The 21,524-nt window shown below is 42.9% G+C and overlaps 2 protein-coding genes across 2 annotated transcripts; both read left to right on the top strand.

Moving 5' to 3' along the window:
- Positions 1–1,313: 1,313 nt before the first annotated feature.
- lgalslb (lectin, galactoside-binding-like b) lies at positions 1,314–14,253 on the top strand. The gene is made up of 5 exons (XM_079248446.1): positions 1,314–1,423; positions 1,954–2,037; positions 2,122–2,210; positions 2,865–3,051; positions 11,318–14,253. The coding sequence occupies exons 1-5, from the start codon at positions 1,391–1,393 to the stop codon at positions 11,459–11,461; spliced, it is 537 nt and encodes a 178-aa protein (XP_079104572.1). The 5' UTR covers positions 1,314–1,390; the 3' UTR covers positions 11,462–14,253.
- A 3,765-nt stretch (positions 14,254–18,018) lies between these two features.
- LOC306762070 (uncharacterized protein) lies at positions 18,019–20,887 on the top strand. Its single transcript, XM_079248445.1, has 2 exons — positions 18,019–18,365; positions 19,859–20,887. The coding sequence occupies exons 1-2, from the start codon at positions 18,167–18,169 to the stop codon at positions 20,656–20,658; spliced, it is 999 nt and encodes a 332-aa protein (XP_079104571.1). The 5' UTR covers positions 18,019–18,166; the 3' UTR covers positions 20,659–20,887.
- The last annotated feature ends 637 nt before the right edge of the window (positions 20,888–21,524 follow it).

Below are 21,524 nucleotides of genomic sequence, written 5' to 3'. Positions count from 1 at the left end.
TGCTCAGTATCAGTTAAAACTCCCCTTTCCACCATTCAGATGCTAATCAGCTACTGAACAAGTCTATATAGAGGTTTGAACTTTCTGTGTGTATTTAGTAGGGGTGGGAAAATCTAATCAAAAAATTTATAATCGGGATTTTTTGCTTTACAATTTTAAATAGATTTTTTTTTTGTTAAAAAAATCCTTTTTTTAAAAAAAAAAAAAAATAGATAAAAAATAATCCACAATAAAAGTTTTATCATTTTTTTTTTGTTTTTATTGATCTTTCTACTTGTCTTCTTGGACCTTACAGCGGCAGAATGATGATCTGGATACTGTGTTGTTTTGTCATTGAAATCAAGAAAAATGACAAACAAAAAAAAGTTTTCAACGTTTTTTTTTTTTGTTGTTTTTAATTTACAAAAATCAGCAATATCGAAGAATTGTGAGAATTGCAATTTAAATCGAATCGGCACCCAAATATTCAGAATCGAATCAAATCGGGACAAAAGCTTATTGTCACAGCCCTAGCATTTAGACTGCAATGATGGCAAATAAATGCTAAGAATTACTAAGTTTAAAGATGAACAAAACAGTCTTAATAAATCTATGTCAAAGAAAGAAAGCCTGAACTTTACCATATGTGACCTTTTGTGGCTTTCACAGCAATCTACAGTAGATGTTCTCCCTTTGAAATGGATTTACAAGCTGTAATGTCTGTAAACAGCCACAAGGGGGCAGAGTGGGCCAGGTAAAGCAGGCCAGTCTGCGAGGGAGACAAAATAAATCAACATAGCCTATAAATAAAATCTGCTTCTACTACTGCCATGTCCCAACAATTAACATTTTTATTACATGCAATGACTATCAATTAATTTAGCTCCCATACGTGAAGAGATTGACCTATTTCTAGTTTTTTTTTTCTCTCCAGCATCCTGCCACCCCATAGTGGGTGTAATCATTCAAAATTATTGAGTGTGAGTTCCTCTAACCCCCTGTGGATAATTAGCCCAGAGCTTTTTGTGTCAAATCCAGACCAAATAAACAAGCTTGTCTGAAGCTCTTCAAATAAAAATAAAAACTGAAAAGGAGCCTGAAGAGTGCATTGTAAGTGGGTAAAGGGTTGAGGAAAATCTGTCTGATTAGCTTCTCCAACAGACGGGGATTAAGCTTTCGGTCTCTAATTATTATAAAGCATACGTCAGCAGATATCCTCCCATTTTGGACAGGGAGGGAAGCGGAGGAGACTGCGCTCCCCACCAGGCCAGGACAGACACAGGGACCCAGGGAGCAGGGGGGCAGGAGCAGGAATCTCCTCCCGTGTCAGTGCCACGACGCTGACACGCCACGCACCGCGGCACGGCTGCCTCTGCGCCGACAAGAAGCATCCTATGCGACTCAGCTCAAGATGGCGGTGCAGGCAGCGGAGAAGGACGGAATAGTGAGTATTTAAACGCCGCACCGGGAACTTGAGGGCATGTTTGGGGTTGGTTTCGCGTGCACGGCGGCTTGGGGTGGTTGGTTTATCGACCGCGCGCGTCTTATTGTGACTGCGCTGCGCATTCAGGGCGCAAAGCGACTCCTTTTTCATCTCGGAGAGGAGAGGAGAAATCCAACACGGGGTTGTGGGGAAAGGTATCATAGTGTGTGTGTGTGTGTGTGTGTTTTCTCTGATGGCGCTTTAAACGTGCGCATTTGCATCACAGTGGAAGATGGAGCCGGCTTGAAGCCCATGAGGCTAATTTGTTTCATCACATGGCTCGCGACAGGATCCCTGATAACATGACAGGTCTGCCGCCGCGCGCGCATTGTTACGAGCCGCGAGCGAGGCCACGCTGTGTGTTTATTGATGACAGGCCTGCAGCCTGGTGGTGGCTGTTTTAACCTCAGCCAGGCCTGCTTTGTGTACACCCCCACCTGACAGAGAGATAAATTCTCCTTTCTTTCCGTGTCTTCCCACTGGTGTTGCAGAACGTGGATGATGACCATCTGAACGATTCGCTGGGGAACCCCGGCCTCATCTCACCAGACAAGGAGGACTCATCACGTCTCCTGGTAGGAAATACTTAAACTCCCTCCTGATGTGCAGCTACAGTAGTTTGAGTCTGCTCCATGTGAATGTTGACGTGCTTTGCGCAGACGGTGCCATTCAGCGGGCGCATCCGCGGAGGCATGCGCCCTGGGAAGAAGATCATTGTGATGGGCATTGTGGACCTGGAGCCAGACGGGTAAGACCACACCTTATCTGAATCAAACCCCAACTTGTTTAGATATCTTTTTTTCAGCGTGCATGATGATTGATTTCATAGATTGGCGTTTTGTTTTTAGCTTGTCAGGCTTGCACAGCCACTCCAGGACATGCGTGGGCAGCCAGAGAGTGTGGTGGCTCTTTAAGTATGCAGAGACAGGGCGTTTCCTCCACAGCAGGGAGAAAAAGAGGGGGAAATGGAAAAAAAAAAAAAAGAATAGAAGACCCAGTGAAGCAGCCTGGCTTGGGTGTGTCCTTACCCTACATGGAGACTTGAGTCAGACTTGGAAGCAACCTCTCCATGACCTCATCTTGTTCTGTGGCTTCTGCTGGCAGAGTATTCACACCAAAGTTCATCTGGAAGTCCCGGCTGACAAAACCGCTCCAAATAACACGACTGTTTTCCTTTTTGTTGCATCTCATTGCTCTGGAAATCTTCTCATGCACAGCTGCAGGGGAGGGTGGGTAAACCAAAAGTAGCAGCAGGGATTATGCATTATTAACAATTGGTTTGCTCTTACACAGCAACAGCAGAATTATTTATTCGCCTCATCCCAGATTAGCTATCACACTCTTGGATCTGAGGCACCCTGGAGCACCCCGACTGACTCCACCTGTTCCCTTCTTTCCTCAGCTTTGACGTCAGCCTGACTTGCGGGCGTGATTCAGAGAAGGAGGAACGTCCGCAAGATGTGGCGCTGAAACTCGCCGCTCGCTTCAGCGACCGTCAGTTTCTGCGCAGCGCCTGCATATCTGGGAAATGGACAGAGGAGGAGGCGTCCACTGCCTACTTTCCCTTCATCCCCGATCAGCCTTTTAGGGTAAAAATTCCTCTTCATAGCCAGATTTCACAGTGGTTGAGGCTCCATCTCTTTGCTTCAGAGTCGTTTCTCCTTCCACCTGGTCATTGCTACACCCCCAGATGAAAAGTCTTTTCAGCACCAACCTGAATTGATCATTTTTTTCCTTTTTCTCAAATGGCTATTATTGCTGCTGTTTATATTTTACTCTATTTAACCACTTTTATGTTCATGCAGAGTCTAAAAAGACAAAACAGACAAAGCTGTAGGTCCAAAAGGCAGAAAGGTCCTTCTGTTCAGTGTCATTAATGTTTATATGCATAGTTGGTTCATGCAATGGTTAGTCTTTGGCTTGTCCAGAGGAGAGCTTTCAATATAGTGTTCTGACACCTCAACGCTTTGGACTGCCTGTGAAAATGTCCAAGTTATTTCTCTCATTTCATTGCATGTTGTCTATAGAGAGTTTTTCTTTGTGAGACGGTGCTGTACCTGTAAAAATAAAGATTTTCTTAGAGGATATTTGCAATTTGGACAAGCTTGAAGCAACCTTGAGTCGACACAGCTCGTGTCACCGTCCTGCTTCTCATTAGGATTTCTACCCGTTGGATAAAATCAAGACAAGCGGTTGTGTTTTTTTGTAATTCTTTGTTACTGTGTACCGGACAGGAATTTAAAGCATGTGTTTTGCAATCAGACCAGTTTAACGACTGATTTAAGATGCCTTTACATGTAAATGGTTCAGTCAGTGTCAGCTGTAGCCAAACATTAATACCCACAAACTCCTCATGTGTCCTTTATGTTCACATCACAACATTAAGTAATGAATCTTCTGAGGTAGATTCAGGTTTCACCTCAGAGTTCTGATGTTTGTGTCAGTATAGCAAACATGGAGATCGTTTTCGGAGACAAAAGGAGGTAGAACAGTGGACTGTACTGGTCTGTGTGGCCATTAAATACATCATGGCTGCTTCTTGTCTTTTATTTGGTCATCTGTGAACGTTCAACACTGCCTCTACAGTTTCTGCTGGTACTTCTTCATTATGTACCTTGGAACTGTGGATGAAATAATTACCTGAGTGAATGAATTTCAAGCCAAACTAATTTTCTATCTTGGTTTTATTAAGCTGATCGATCAGGAAACATAAAGAATCTTTTCTCTGTCGTGTTATAGCTCAAAGAAACGAAGGTCTCCGCAAACGCACAAACAGTTATCAGTAGCTATCATCAGCTGTCGCCGCATTGTTCTTCTATCTGGTACATACTGGTCTGGTTCTTTTTTTATCTTAAGAGTGAGACATCATGACAACAACAGTCATATCTACGTACACTGTATGAACTGAGCTGAGATTGAGATTAACCTCCACTGTATTTGTCTGAAAGCGCTCTGTGTTCACTCCGAGATGTTTAATCTGTTTCTCAGAAGGTGGACAGAAGCTTCCGCCGTATGTGTGTTTAACATCAAGCATAAAAAAGCCCTGAGTCCAGATCAGGGGTAGGAAACTCCGGTCTTCGAGTAAGACAGTCCTGCAAATGTTAGGAGTTTCCCTGCTGCAACACACCTGATTCAAATCATTGTCAAACTCTGCACAAGTCTGCTGATTAGGTCTGATGTGTGCCAGATGTGTTGCAGCAGAGAATATCCTTACATTTGCAGGACTGTGGCACTCGAGGACCGGAGTTGCCTACTCCTGGTCTAAATTAATGTATCCGTGCAGGATTGACTCCGCCCCTCCCAACCACATTATCCACACATCTTAGCCTGGATTTGATTGTTGTATATTTTTAGTCAGGCTGATGTAAAGATATGCATTTTAAACGTCCAGTTTTTAGCCATCTCGGTAATTAGTTTTCTACCATCATGAACACCAATTATTCGTTTCCTGCATCAGAAAAGGCGATTATGATTATTTGCATGAATGACTGACTTTAGATTCCACCGGAAAACACTAGAGAAATTAATACAGCTAGAAAAGTGCGACAGTTCCTGTTCATTCAACAGGGAGACTCTGATTAATGGTAAACGTATAGACATTTTTTTCTTTTAAAACTCGTGATATCAGTCGAACAAAAGCAGCAGCTACAAAGAAATAATGTGTCGGACATCTTTGCTGTTTAGATTTTAGATGTATTCATCCCCTTTCATTACAGAAAAGGCTGAATTTACAACAGTCACTCAAATAACTGGTGACCTAAAAAAGGAACAGTAACTAAAAATTTGCAAAAATATAATTTAGTAATAAAAGACACTGTTTTTTCATTTAATTGAGTTGAAGAAGGAAAAAAAAATTAGTCCTGGACAAATTAGAGCACTTTTCTTTTGAACAGTGGGACAAAATACCTGTCAACAGGTGCAGAAGTCTGACTGAGAGGAACAGAAAACACCTGACTGGAGCGGAAACATTAAAGGATTGTTCAACTAAATATTAGTTTGAGTGATGTAATATGTAATAAATTATCTTATTTATTTGCTATTTTAAAAAATATTTCTATTGAATCAGAATTAAAAAATGTCATGATTTTCATAAAATTTTTTATTTATTATTACTAGTCAATTTCAGCCTATTTTACAGGCAGCTGTTTTTTTTCCTTCTTTAATGAAAGGGTATGAATAAATATGAGCACAACTGTAGTTCTGGGAAACTTCATCTATGTTTAAGGTAAATATCCCAGTATTCCGTATAGGCTTTTAGTACACTTACAGCAAGCATCAGCTGTTCATACGGTGATGAGGTGGTCATGGGGTGATGTAGAGCAGCTGCACATGTTCATAATGAGTCATGGTAAAGACCTGAGGACTTGTCGGCTCTAATGTAGTTCTGCTCTAATAACTCTGAGTGTGGCGGTGAACGGAGCACAAGATGTCCAGCTAAAAATAGGACGTTGTTTTAAACCAAATCAAACTGTGCAGCATAACTCCAACAAACATAAATGTCTCTTAAACTGGCTGCATTCAGACCTTCTGCTTGTGAGTTATTTTAAAAAAGTTCTGATGAATGTCAGCTTTCTGATAGTGTCGCTGTTTGTGGTCACAGTGTGAGAAAGCATCGCAGCACTATGGATGTCTGGCATCTGGAGATTGAGGCTGCCATGGCGATTGTTTCAAACGTCTTGATGAATGTGGAAGCATGTGGACGGACACATGATGTGCTGCGGTTTCAGAGCAGGACAGCTCATTTCTGCTACTCGCTTCATGGAAATCCATCTGCCTCGAGCAAATTTGTTTTCTTTGGTCTGAATCATGCAGAGATGTTTACACAGTCACATTTTTGTTCTGGGTTTGTTCAGGTTCATATTGTGCAGAGGTGCAAAAGCACTTTTCCCTATCAGACAGGAATTTGATGGTCTGGTACATGTTCACACATTGAAATATATATGTATGAGTATATATGTGTGTGTGTGTGTATATAATATATGCATGCTCTGTGGAAAACACTGGGTTCAGAAAACAGCATGAGTGTTAGGTTTAATCATTAATCATGTGCATAGGGGTTGTAGCAAATAAGTTGTACTTCTTCCAACCCTTTTTTAGACCTGTCAACAGAATACATGGGTATTGTACAGACTTGGGGTGGAATTTATGCATATTGTAGAAAATAGTGGGTGCTGTATGAATCTGACCCGCTGCAGAGTGTACCAAAGAAAGGACCGAACCAGATGTCTTCTCTTCTACGATTTATTCAAGGTGCTCCTATTCAAGGTTTCGGTTATGTGTGCACGGTTCTAGGAAAAAGAGTGGCAGGGTCTTTTCTACACGTGTTGTATAGTATAGTTTTAATATTCATCTTCATCTTCATCTTCTGCCGCTTACCCGGGGTCGGGTCGCGGGGGCAGCAGCCTAAGCAGGGAAGCCCAGACTTCCCTCTCCCCAGCCACATTTGCCAACTCTGCGGGGGGGATCCCGAGGCGTTCCCAGGCCAGCCGAGAGATATAATCCCTCCAGCGTGTCCTGGGTCTTCCCCGGGGTCTCCTCCCAGAGGGACGTGCCTGGAACACCTCACCAGGGAGGCGTCCAGGAGGCATCCTGACCAGATGCCCGAGCCACCTCAACTGGTTCCTCTCGATGCGAAGGAGCAGCGGCTCTACTCTGATCTCCTCCAGGATGACTGAGCTCCTCACCCTATCTCTAAGGGAGAGCCCGGCCACCCTGCGGAGGAAACTCATTTCAGCCGCCTGTATACGAGATCTTGTTCTTTCGGTCACGACCCACAGCTCATGACCATAGGTGAGGGTAGGAACGTAGATCGACTGGTAAATGGAGAGCTTCGCCTTCTGGCTCAGCTCCTTCTTCACCACGACAGACCGGCGCAGAGTCCGCATTACTGCAGACGCTGCACCGATCCGTCTGTCGATCTCGCGCTCCATCTTTCCCTCACTCGTGAACAAGACCCCGAGATATTTAAACTCCTCCACTTGAGGCAGGACCTGACTCCTGACCCGGAGAGGGCAATCCACCCTATTCCAGCTGAGGACCATGGTCTCAGATTTGGAGGTGCTGATTCTCATCCCAGCCGCTTCACACTCGGCCGCGAATCGCTCAAGCGAGAGCTGGAGATCACGACCAGGTGAAGCCAACTGGACCACGTCATCCGCAAAAAGCAGGGACCCAGTCCTGAGGCCACCAAGTCGGATCCCCTCAACCCCTCGGCTGCGCCTAGAAATTCTGTCCATATAAGTTATGAACAGAATCGGTGATAAAGGGCAGCCTTGGCGGAGTCCAACCCTCACCGGAAACGAATCCGACTTACTACCGGCAATGCGGACCAAGCTCTGACACCTGTCGTACAGGGACCGGACAGCTCGTACAAGGGGGTCCGGTACCCCATACTCCCGGAGTACCCCTCACTGGAGCCCCCGGGGGACACGGTCTAATGCCTTCTCCAGGTCCACAAAACACATGTAGACCGGTTGGGCAAACTCCCATGCCCCCTCCAGGACCCCAAAGAGGGTATAGAGCTGGTCCACTGTTCCGCGACCAGGTCGAAAACCACACTGCTCCTCCTCAATCCGGGATTCGACTATCTGGCGGACCCTCCTCTCCAGGACCCCTGAATAGACCTTACCAGGGAGGCTGAGGAGTGTGATTCCCCTGTAATTGGAACACACCCTCAGGTCCCCCTTCTTAAAAAGGGGGACCACCACCCCAGTCTGCCAATCCAGCGGTACTGCCTCCGATGTCCACGCGATGCTGCAGAGGCGTGTCAGCCAGGACAGCCCCACAGCATCCAGAGCCTTAAGGAACTCCGGGCGGATCTCATCCACCCCTGGGGCCTTGCCGCCAAGGAGCTTTTTGACCACCTCAGCGACTTCAGCCCCAGAGATAGGAGAGTCCACCCCTGAGTCCCCCAGCTCTGCTTCCTCATCGGAACCAACGAGTCCTGGGATTACCGCCACGACAGGCACCAACGACCTTACAGCCACAGCTCCGGCCGGCCGCCTCAGCAATAGAGGCACGGAATACAGCCCATTCGGACTCAATGTCCCCCGCCTCACTTGGGACATGTTCAAAGCTCTTCTGAAGGTGGGAGTTGAAGCTCGCTCTGACGGGGGACTCAGCCAGGCGTTCCCAGCAGACCCTCACAACACGTTTGAGCCTGCCAGATCTGACCGGCTTCCTCCCCCACCATCTGAGCCAACTCACCACCAGGTGGTGATCAGTTGACAGCTCCGCCCCCCTCTTCACCCGAGTGTCCAAGGCATGTGGCCACAGGTCCGATGATACGACTACAAAATTGATCATCGAACTGCGGCCCAGGGAATCCTGATGCCAGGTGTACATATGGACACTCTTATGTTGGAACATGGTGTTCGTTATGGACAATCCATGACGAGCACAGAAGTCCAATAACAAAACACCATTTGGGTTCAGAGGGGGGGGACCATGCCTCCCAATCACTCCCCTCCAGGTCTCACTGTCATTGCCCACGTGAGCATTGAAGTCCCCCAGCAGAACAATGGAGTCCCCAGAAGGAGCACCCTCCAGCACTCCCTCCAAGGACTCCAGAAAGGGTGGGTACTCTGAACTGCTGTTCGGTGCATAAGCACAGACAACAGTCAGGACCCGTCCCCCCACCCGGAGGCGGAGGGAAACTACCCTTTCATCCACCGGGGTAAACCCCAACGTACAGGCACCAAGCTGGGGGCTGATGAGAATGCCCACACCTGCTCGGCAGCTCTCACCATGAGCAACTCCAGAGTGGAAGAAGGTCCAGCCCCTCTCGAGGGTACTGGTTCCAGAGCCCAAGCCATGCGTCGAGGTGAGTCCAACTATATCTAGCCGGAACCGCTCAACCTTGCACACAAGCTCAGGCTCCTTCCCCACCAGAGAGGTGACGTTCCACGTCCCTAGAGCCAGCTTCTGCAGCCGGGGATCGGACCGCCAGGGTCCCCGCCTCTTGCTGCCGCCCAGCTCACATTGCACCCGACCCCTACGGCTCCTCCCACAGATGGTGAGCCCACGGGAGGTGGGGCCCATGTAACCCTTTCGGGCTGAGCCCGACCGGGCCCCATGGGCGAAGGCCCGGCCACCAGACGCTCGCTCTCGTACCCCACCTCCAGGCCTGGCTCCAGAGGGGGGGTCCCGGTAACCCGCGTCCGGGCAAGGGAACATTCATGCCCAGGTTGGTCGTCATCATAGAGGTCGATGAGCTGTGCTTGGTCTGGTCCCTCCCCTAGACACCTGTTTGCCATGGGTGACCCTACCAGTTTTAATATTTTACTCCTTTATTAAGTTTCTTTTATGTAGTACAAGATATATATATATATATATATATATATATATTCTGCATAGTTAGAGAAGTTCAGTAAGCTTGCTTTAGTAGATTCATATTCAGAAGCCACGACAAGGCTAAATGTATATGTATGTAGAAGAATATAAATAACGTTGACCGGTCTGAAATTTAAAAAAAAATTTTAAAAAAAGGGTTTATTAGTAGTCGGTCCAAATGGTAATGTAGTGAGAACTGAGCAAAAAATAAAAGTCTGGAGCATTAAATAACTGTCTAAATGTTATTCCTTGCAAGGATATGTTTTCCAAGATGGATATATATCTTAAAGTCATAAAGGCAAGTGTGTTTTGGAGCTCTGAATCTTGTTAGACAGTCTTGCAATAGACAGACTACTCCATACCTAACTATGAAGACACAGTTTGGTTCTGCTCCAGATTCTGGTCATCCTGCAGCTTTTAGCAACCATGTGTCCCATTTATAAAACCTTTTTCTCAGTAAGATACAGTATGGTGATTAATAATTATCTTGAAGGAACTGCGGATTTGTTTCTGGATGCAACAGTCTTTTTTTTTTTTTTTTTTTTTTTTTTCTCTTCTCAATCAAAATACTCCCAATAAATTCAGTAGCAAGCTAGCCTGTGAGCATATATAAGGTTTAGTGTCATCGGGGTTTGGTGGACACCAGAAATAAAAGTGAATGTTGGACATCTGGTCATGTTGGTCATCTGCAAAAAGAGAACACCCCCACCCTCTTTGTAAATGTCTGTTTATCTTCTGTGCAGGGTGCTAAAGTGTATTTTTAGAATGCTACCATGTCTTTAGGGAAAGCCTGAAACTACATGTGGTGAACTCATCAGTGTGTTGTGGGTTTCTGATGTGCATGATGATGCAGCTACATGATGTTTGGCTACACTTTACATATATTTATGGATCAAAACTCAGCCTTACACTGCAGGACTGACAGTGAGCTTCAAGTTGTCTTGCAGGCTGATCTAATATCTTTAAAGATTAAGAGCCTCAGTGTGACTTTATATCCGGTAAAATAGTTTCTGTAAGGATAAAGTGAACTGTTGGCTCTCTGTAGCACCTTTTTAAAAAAAAAAAAAAAAAAAAAAAAAAAAAATCTTAGCATGAACGCTTTTTTCCCTCCAAGAAATCTGCAAACTGATTTTGACGTTACGATCCAAGAACAGTAACCAGAGCTTTTTCATGAGGTTAAGCAAGTGCTTACAGTGATTTTTACTTCTCTTTATGAAGCGGTAAACTAACCATGAATGCAATGGCAAAAAAAAAATGTTTGCGTTCCTGCAGTCTCATGCATTGTTCTCAGCATGTCAACAACTACTTTATATGTAAACTGCTAGATTGTTGAGCTAATGGTCTAAAATGAACTTTGCATCAATGCTTCACTTGTAAGGTGAATTTTTTTTATTTTTTTTATTATTATTCCTAAAGTCATGGAGAGGTTTTGCTAAATCACTGCTTGCATTATAGTTTATTTATTTTCCCAAATCTTTTTATTTTTTAATATTTTTGTTCTTTTTTTTCCCTCCATTTTTGCAGATTGAGATCCACTGCGAGCACCAGCGGTTCCGGATATTCGTGGACGGACACCAGCTCTTTGACTTTTATCACAAAGTAAAAACTTTGCCCTCCATCGACACAGTACGAATACACGGAGATCTACAGATCACCAAACTCGGTTAACGTCGCCTCTCTTCCTACTCTGCAAGTTTGTGCGTGTGTGTGAGTGAGTGAAGCAAAGACTTGATCACAGCTGAAGATGCACACCCACCAGTTACATCATCATCATCATCATCATCATCATCATCGTCATCGTCGTCATCATCATCCATAATCCATCATGCAGCACTAATAAATGGAAAAGGACTCCAGCGGTGACCAGTTAGGGCTTCTTTGCTTCCTTTATTCTCTGTTATCAGGACATGATGAGGACTTTTGGATGAATGTGTTTGTTCCATTTGTCAGCTGGTTTTTCCCCTTGTAGCCCCAGTTTAGTTAATCAGGGACCTCGAGGCTCATTAATAGAACATTTATGATGCTTGCTGAGATAGAAACAGGTGTGGAGCGCCGTGTGGGAGAAAATAACTGGGATGTTCCAGAAACGGTTACTCAGGTTAACTTTCAGTAAAACATTCTGGAAAAAAAACTGGAAAATCTGTCTGGTAAACACATTTTTCTTTCAGAGCAAACTGGTTTTAAACAAAATGGAGCAGCTTTTCAGGTGTTTGGATTTTTTTATTTTTTTATTTACTCCATACAACTGGATGAATGAATTTCCTGTTGCATTTATCTTCTGATTGCAGCAGAGCACAGTTTTCCGCCCTGTTTTCTCTCTGCTGATGCATGTTCAACTCCTCTGGCGCTCCTTCCCTCCCTTGGGTTTGTTCCAGTTGTCATGGTGACATGCTGCAGCCTCACCGACCCAAATACCAGAAAATAAGGATTATATTATGACACGATGCAGTGTCCCATATTGTGCACGGCATGCGTTGATTGACACTTGGCTTTTAGAGAGCAGTGTGTCTGCGGTCGACAGGTTGCAGTCATGGCTGTATTCTGCTGGGCAAGGGAAGTGGACAGATGTTTTTACTCACTGAACCTGTTTGCTTAATGCGAACCTCTTCATTATGCAAACTTTCAACAAGTAATTTTTGTGTCAACCTGGATGCAAACTAAAATCCCGAACCTCTAATCACATTTGGTCATCTGTTTGGAAGCAGGATGGGATCCTGGTGGCACTTCTGAATGTAAAGTGTTCATGTGTCTGTCGTCGTGTAGATGTAGAGATTCACAGAATAATTTGTCACATTTCCTTGTGATGTATAGCTGGTACTGTTCTAGTCCATTCCATGTCTTATGTGTTCGTTGTTTGATTTTCTGAATCATTCCACAGCAGCATTTTGTCCACACTGAGGCAGATTTACATTATAAGCTGTTGTGTCTCTGCTGAATGCAGCCAGGAGTTTTTGCTTTTCTTCATAAGTCTTAAAATATCTCTCTTATGCATTGCAGTTTTGTCTACAGGATGACGTTTCTTTTTACTGAAACAGTGAGCTACTTATAATCAATGCAAACAAATAGGTTTAACATTAATTCAACAAAATATCTATCATGCCTTTTTTATATTTTATTTCAAACTTAATGAGTGACTGTTAAATTTAGTTTGAGGGTTTGCAAGAAAATTTACTTACTTTTTAAAGAAAATCAACCTGGGTTGCCAGATTCTTTTAAAATCCTTTTAAAATTATTTTAAATTCTTTTTAAATTCTGTAATAGTTGTATTTATTATTGAATAGTTTAAATAAGTTATGTTATGTTTTTATTTCTTTTCAAATTACTAAAATGAATCAAATGGATTTTTTTTCCTTTGGGCTGTGGAATAGACATCATGTAACTCTGTCAACAGCGTTCAAACGGCTGTATGACAAGCAGAAGCAAGAAAGTTCAAAGTTAACCAGAAGAGCAAACTTCTCACCTTCTGTGATGAGTCAAACTGCAAACGTCAGAGGAAACAATGGTTCACATGTGCAGCAGACTGTTGGGCAACGTGGATGCTGATGTTAGTTGATGCAGTGTGAAAACAGCATTTACTGCAAGGAAATTCTCAAAGTTTGAGTTTTAAATAAGCTTTTCTGTTGCCCACCTTCTTCTAAAAGCTTTAATTTGTCACAACCTGGCAACTTGGATGCAGTTCCTACAAACTGCTCATGATGTTTAAATCATTAGTAAATTATTATTCCTTCACAAAACCCATATTTCCAGTGTATCAACCCTTAGAAATGGGCTCTGGTTCCAACTCGTCCTAATTTGATGACACCAAACCTAAACTAACACTTTAGTTTGATATGAGGCAGGAAATCCATTTACTGCTGCATTTCCCTAAGTTTAAAGAGAAGCTGAGACTAGATGTTTGCAGAACTCTGCACAGAAGCACCACAAAGATTATTTGCATTTTTCCCTCAAGATTTCCATGTTGATCCTAACAAGCAAAATGTTCTGTTCTTGCTGCCGTGAATCTCGAGGAAGCCATGAAATCTGCAGAACAGCTGCGCAAAGTTCTGTAATTGATCATCCTTTTTTTTCTTCTAAATAAAGCCTCCTATCGGAGGTAGAATCTTTAACGTCTCATTATCTTTGTGCAGCATCCCTCAAAATATATAGAGGTTGCTTTGTAAACATTCATGCACTGAGTATTTATTACTGTAGGTCCTTTTATGTAGCAATAACATCGCTGCTCTGAGAATGACTGACTGCGTTGAGGCAGTACTTCTGTTGGTCAGACATGGTCTTCCTGAGTTCCTTTTCTCCTGGTAGGCATTTGTTTACTTTGGATACAAACAGGAAATGAGCTCATTTTGGTATGCGATGGTGCTGAGAAGTGCATTTGTAAGTTTACTCCAGTGTTGGAACAGAACAAACCTGTTAGATCTGGTCTTTGAGGGCTGGAATCCTGCAGGTTTTCCATGCATCCCTGGTCCACCACACCTGATTCATATCACTGTGCAGTGATTTGTTGACTTGAATCTGGTGTGTTGGAACAGGGACACATTGATACCTGTCAGGATGAGGTTCCCCACCCCTGGATTAGATCATGTATGTTTGTTTGTGTTTGGATGCAGTTTTTTTTTCTGTGAATTGAAGACTGTTTGTGTTGCTACAGTCAGACTGACTCAGCTTTGTGTTTCAGTGATGTAGATGTGCACAGCTTCATATTTAGTCAGTTGTTACAGTTTACAGTGTTGACAGCAGGAGTCATATAAGGAGGCAGATGAACAAATAAAAACTTCTGGGGCTAAAAAAAAAAAAGGGCTCAAATGAAGAGGCTCTGTGTGTGTGTGTGTGCGTGTGTGTGTGTGTGTGTGTGTGTGTGTGTGTGTGTGTGTGTGTGTGTGTGTGTGTGTGTGTGTGTGTGTGTGCGTGCGTGCGCAGGTTTTTTTTTTTAGCTTGAACAGTTCCATTAGCAGTTGTTTGTGGACTTTCCCTTTTTAGTTTTTCTGCACAGTCAAGGTACACAATAAGTTTATAGGCTACTTGAACTTGCCTATTTGGTTCTGTTGCACTTTAATAACAGTATTAGTGTTCTGATGAACAATTAGTGTCCACTTAAACACTCGCAAATATTACTTTTTGTTACATGCGTGTATCTTACTACAACATTAATCACAACAGATCCCAATTCCTAATCTGCAAATGATCCCACGCCTCTTTATTAAAGATCTATGGGAAACTATAATTTATTGCTCCTAATAAACTGAATGTCACTCTCTTTATGATTGTAACCTTATAATAAATAACCTAGGATTATTCTGTTACTCCCTCTCCTGCCCTAAAAAGTCTTTTTCAAGTTTGTGATGTAAGATTTGACCCAGGTCTTTATGTTACCCTGCTTTTGGACTTTGAATGTACATATTTATGAGCATAGCCTCAGGGTTTTGTTTTTTTTGGTTTTTTTTAATCTGATGAACAATGAGTTGCTACAAACAAGAAGCATTTTGTTATGCATGTAAACTGGTAAATTACAGACTCAAGTGTGGCTGATTTATTGCTAGTTTCCTTTCCAGTCAAGCATGTCAACGTTTTGATTTACTTTAACCAACATGTTTTTTCTTTTGGATGGTTTACTTTTCTGGCTTAGTATGGGGGGAAAAAACATTAAATTCAGTGCTTACCTTACTAGACAGCATTTGCAGATGTGCATAGCAAGATAAAATGACTAAATTCCCCTGTTTTTAAGCCGGTACAACACTCTGTAAAAGCTGAAACTGAATGACTTTATCATGTCCATAAATGAAGTGTCCTATGAGTAGATGTAGGCTGATTTGTTGTATTGTGTGGGTGTAAAGTTATCATTTATTTATTACAGTGTAATCTGCTGGGTCGTGTTTGGTAAAGATGAACCTACTGTATGCTGTTTATATGGAGGCATATTGACAAGTGGAGTGTTTTTTATAATGATGAAAGTGTATTCTCTGGCTCTGATGTGCTGATTTACAAATGGTTCTTTTCATGACTTGTATAAAATGAACATCAACTCAACTCGTTTATTTGAGCTGCAAAACAAGGTTAATTATCATTTTGACTTGAGTGTTTTTTCCCACATGATGTACCAGAAGATCTCCAGGCACGGGACTGCAGAGACTTTAATCTTCTGACGGTGTTTTATCTGATCAGACATGCTTTTACCTGTTTGATCTGTCAGCAGAGCAGCTTTCATTTGTCCCAGAGGAGCAGTTGGATTCACAGCATCATGTCACATTCCTGAAATGATTAGTAATGACAAAATTTTGTAAAGACTGTACACTCCAACGTTGTGCTGGCTCCACATGTTTTTTTCTTCTCATGTTTTTTTGTAAAAATTGCTACTTTGCAGACGAATAAACTTCTCATCTTGGAAATCTCCTGATGCTTTGTTTAAATACTCAGATTATACCAAGCATGCGGTCAATGCATAATGTGTTAATAAAGGTTAATCCCCCTCCTCACCCACAAAATGACTCTTTACACTTTAATATGTAGAAATTTGGTCCAGATGTTTGTGGCCTTTAATGTGTTTACAGCCAGATTCAGTGAAAGGATGCAGAATTCCGTGACACAAGTCGAAGCATTAAAATACTGTTGGAAATTAAACTCCTTTTAAGATTTGCATTTAATTATAGCTGTAACAAAAGAGAAGGAAGAGTTTATTACTTTGCTTATATGAAGTACAGCAACAATGGCCGTTTTTGAGCCTGAAAAGGATGAGAATATGAAGCAGAAGAGGAAGACTTTAAAAAGACAGTTTCCTGCAGGTTGCAGAGGCCAGTCATCATTTAGGACTTTTGATATCTCCTAACCTGCATAGATTTTCTGTTTGTTATTTTAGTATTTTCCCTGCAGTTGTTTCCCTTTCGGCTTGTCCCTCTGAAGGGGTCGCCACAGCGGATCATTGCACGGGTGAATTTGCGCCAGATGCCCTTCGTGACGCAACTCTCTGCATTTATCTCGGTTTGGGACAAGACAGAGAAATCAGAGAACAATCATGTCCACCTCAGGGGCTGCAGCAGCAGCAGCGTTGGGAAGCAGGACTGGAACCGCAGACCAAGATGAGCAGTTCTACCACCTGTGCTACATCCACCCCAAATCTTCTTCTTCCAGTGAACTTTGTTATTTTCAGTCCTCCTTGCTGCAGACACACAATCTTTCTGCAGATTTTCACGAAGCTTGGAGCAGTGTTTCCCAATCCTGGTCTTCAAATACCACTGTCCTGTCTGTCTTAGACGTGTTTCTACTCCAACACACCTGATTCTGATAAATTAACCTCCTCATCAAGTTCTTTGCAGTCTTGTTAACAAGCATTTTATCTAATTCAGGTGTGTTAAAGTAGGGTTTCCTTTAAAATGTGCCGGACAGTAATACTTCAGGGAAAATAAATCAGCTTGCTTCTTAAAGAAAGGTGGGATGGTGTGGAAATTACAAAAGAAAAAAAAACATTTGCGGTTTTGACGAATAAAACAGAAAAATCACTTTTCCAGATCCACTCTGGAAGAAGTGGATGACAAGAAGGACCATCCAGCCGGCTATCAACAAATCTGGCTCAGTGATGGTACAAGGTTTGTATATATAGGCTTAGCAATGATAAGTTACACTGCAGCTATGCTAACATTATGGGGGAAAAAAAAGACATCCTTTCCTCAGATGTTCATGCATTTATCAACAAGTTGTTGCAAAACCACAATCTATGCATATTAAATGCATGGCTGCAGAAGTAGCCGGCAAGGGTGCTGGAACCGGCCACTTGCAGTCCTGACTGATACCTAACCGATCATTTGTGGTGCTGCAGGAAAAACTGGACAAAGTTTCACATAGAAAGCTTTATTCTCCCAACAACCTCCTACACATTACATTTTTCCCCAAATAAAGTCCCTGTCGGGGTGTTGTCAGCACTCTAAGCAGATTTCCTTTATTTTCTAAACACAAAGCTACTGCTTGATGTCTAGGTAGAAATAGACATTTTTTCTCTCATAGATCTGGAATGAATAACCTTGACTTGGATGTTCACCACATCAAGAAACCAGAGAATGTTATGGCTGATGCATTATCTTGGCCTTTGCACCAGTGATGTTCTGCTCATTTTTGTGAACTACCCTCTTAATTTGCTATATAAATAAAGTTGAATTGAATTGAATTTACGCCTTCACCTCCACACAGCTAGGTGGCGGAAACACCCCTAACACCGGATGTAATGCGCCAATAACGAGGAGGAAGAAGAAGAAATATTAATCTAATTCTCTGTCATAATTGTCTTTTGTTTGGATTACGAACGCTTTTTCCAGTCACGCGGATCCCGTTTCTTTATTTACCAGCCCGTTTGTCTGCTTTTACTGTCGGGGGTTTCGCCGGGGCTCCGCCATGTGGGGGGCGCAGCAGCTCAGGCTGCTGGTCAACGAGCGGCTGGCGGCCGCTGCAGATGAGATCTTTGGGCTTGTTGAAAAGACAATAGCGGACTATCACGAAGAAGTTGTCCGCTCCAGGAGTGAAATCATCCAGCTCAGACAACAAATTGAGCAGCTCACCATTTTACAGCCGCGCGTGTTCCTGTTTAAAGAAGGTTTGTAATGCTTAAGAGCAGCAGCTGCAGGACAAATATCTGATTGTTTTCATCAGATTCAGTAAATCATGTGACATTGTAAATGTGGAAGCATTTGTAATTTTCTTTAGAAATGGGCATTAATAGCATTTTAATACATTTATTGCATATTTGCAAAATGATTGTTTTAGAAGAAGGTGTCCATATTCAGGGCCGGATTAAAAATGCACAGGGCCCTGGGCACAGAGTGTCCCACGGACCCCCCTTTCCCCACCGCAACATTTTGAAAGTTGTGAATGATACACTGTGAAATGACATTTCTAACATCTCTCAGCCTATAATTATCTGGCTTTTATTTTCATTTTGTTTCATGTCCATAATAGGGCTGCTTGATTATGACATAAAATAAAATCTCGATTATTTTGACTAAAATTGGGATCTCGATTATTTAACACAATTATCCAGTATTTTTAAACAACTCGGCACGTCGTGGTGTTCTAAACTCCGTGTCGTTGATATAACCGTCTAATGCACGGTTCCGAGTTGTTTAATCCGCTTTTACCGCTTATATAGGAACCATTTTACTTTGGCCTCAAGTTACGTTTTCTGCCAAACAACCGCTGTCAGGCTGCAGCCCGTTTTTCTCATTCACCTGTTAAGACAGGTGATCTGAACCAGCTGATTAACGCGTTGCTATGGTAACACCCCGTAAGAGATATTGGTGTTTAACTCGCTGAACTATGTATAGGAAAATAATGCAGCCAGTTCTCACTGACAATGGTATAAACTATGTTTAGGTGAACTTCCACAACCTACTGCAGTTATTCTACATGGACCTGCAGCCGGAGCCGACTGAGACTGGCCGCCTGGGAGTGCTTTAGGACGGGAGAGGCTCCCGCTGCTCCTTCCTTACAGGAACTGCAGAACGATATGTGCCTTCAAGTCAGTCGCCAAAACACCAGGAAAGTCTCTAATAACTCCAGTAAAAGTTGCTAGATTTGTCGCTTTTAACAATAAAAGTTGCCAGATTTAGCAAGAAAGTTGGCAACAGTGTCTGAATGAAAGCAAAGCGGCTGTGGGAGGAGTTTACAGCACAGCGCTGCAACGCCAGAGACGCTCGATTAGCAGCTGGAGACAGCAGGAGAGGAAACTGCAGAGAGAAAAATAATCACACCCTTTTATTTTTATCATTCATTCATTCATTTTCTGAACCACTTAATCCAATTCAGGGTCGCGGGGAAGCTGGAGCCTATCCCAGCTGGCTTTGGGCAACAGGCAGGGTACACCCTGGACAGCTCGCCAGTCCATCGCAGGGCCACACAGAGACGAACAACCACTCACTTTTATTTTTATGATCATTGAAAACTCAGATCGTAGTTGAGATTAAAATCTGATTAATCGCCCAGCCCTACTGTGGTGTAACTATCTGGCTTTTATTTACATTTTGTTTCATGTCCATACTGCCTATTGGATAATCCGGCCTTGTCCATATCTGTGTATCTCTTGTCTCCCAGACGTCCCATCAGTCTCAGAGAGGCCACGTCAGCTTCCCATAGTGGAGCAAAATGAGACTCCTGAAGATCAACAAGTGAAAGAGGAGCAGGTGGATCTTTGCATCGTTCCTGACCCGGATGCCGAGTCTTCAGAGGATGTAAAAGTTGCTCATTATGAAGCAGAGGCAACCTCCCAGGCAGAGTGCCAGCTGTTCCCAGGTGTAAGCTCAATAACTGTGACTTTGAACAATGATGATGATGACTGGATGGGAAACGATGTCTCAGGCTCCTCCTTTTGTGGTCCGAGTCGTGGTGATGCTTCTTATTCGCATCATGAACATTCCCATGGCAAGAAGTCTTGCCGTTTCTGTGGAAGCACATTTAGCAGAGACTGTGATCTGATCAGGCATATGGATGAATCTCACATGGGAGAGAAAGCCTTCAAATGTTCTGAATGTGACAAAGAATTTGCACGTAGAGATAGTTTGGCTTTGCATTTAAGAGTTCACACAGGTGAGAAGCCACATAGGTGCCCTTTCTGTGGGAAATTCTTTACCCAAAGTTCAAATCTTAGGGTTCACATGAGGAAACACACGGGTGAGAAACCGTATTATTGCAATTCATGTGGCAAAATGGTTGCACATTCCTATCATTTAAAGATTTGTTCCAGGCAATCTTCAAGCACAACAGAAATTAGTGGCGAGAGGACATTTCGCTGTGTGCGTTGTGGCAAAAAATTTGGCACAGCTTCAGACCTGAGGGTGCACATGGAGATCCACGATGCCAGGACGTCGCATGATGTTGAGCAGCCTTTTGCCTGATCAGACGTGGATGCCAAATTCATCAAAAATGTTATAGTTTCTTATTTCAATTGCATATTAAATTATAAATGCCATTTGGAATTGTGTATATGTAAAATATTTTTAATTTTTACAATGCTTGAGTGTGCAATACTAGTTGGTACACCTGTTCAAGCCTGATGTGTTTTCACTGCTTATATATTGCTGAGTGAACAAATGGAAAATAATTCAACTTAATGATGTAATTAACCTATGAGTTTAATTACAATCACTTAAAACACTTCGCTTTTGTGTGTGATTTGTGTCTCCTTTATAGCTACTTTGTATTGCAGTGTGTTTGCAGCTTTTGCTATAGGTTCTTTATGCCAATGTATATAGGCTGTCCCCTGCAACATCTAGCCAAGGAAAAATAATTAGTAAAAATTAGTCCATTGGCAGTTAGTGGCACATTGGGATGCTGAGTAATGTGATCTGTCCCTGAAGTTCAGTAAGATGGCAGAATAAAGTGGAGGAATCTATAAAGGACGTTGCAGTACTAAATCGGACCTTTAGGGGGCGATATTGCCCCCAGGCTAGACAAACAGTGAAACAAAGATCCTCTATTTTAAAAAAGCTTCACTCGGTAAACTACTTGAAAGAGGCGAAGATCAAGTCGATGGTTTTGACATTGATTGTTGAGGAAATCTTAAACTGTCAGAGCTGATTCAATCAGACAAATCCAATATTCCTCCATTTATAATGCTGATCATATCGACTTCCTAAACGACTCTAAAAATGAAAAAGCGGCGGCTGGAAATGGATAACAGTCAGACATCTTATCTTTTATAAGCCCTTTGAAGAATGATGAGGGAAGATGGAGAACAGGGCTGCGGCACTGACAGACAAGC

This window comes from Telmatherina bonti (assembly GCF_933228915.1).
Source record: "Telmatherina bonti genome assembly, chromosome: 11".
In the NCBI taxonomy this organism is placed as follows: Eukaryota; Metazoa; Chordata; class Actinopteri; order Atheriniformes; family Telmatherinidae; genus Telmatherina; species Telmatherina bonti.
This window is presented reverse-complemented; position numbering and strand designations above follow the sequence as displayed.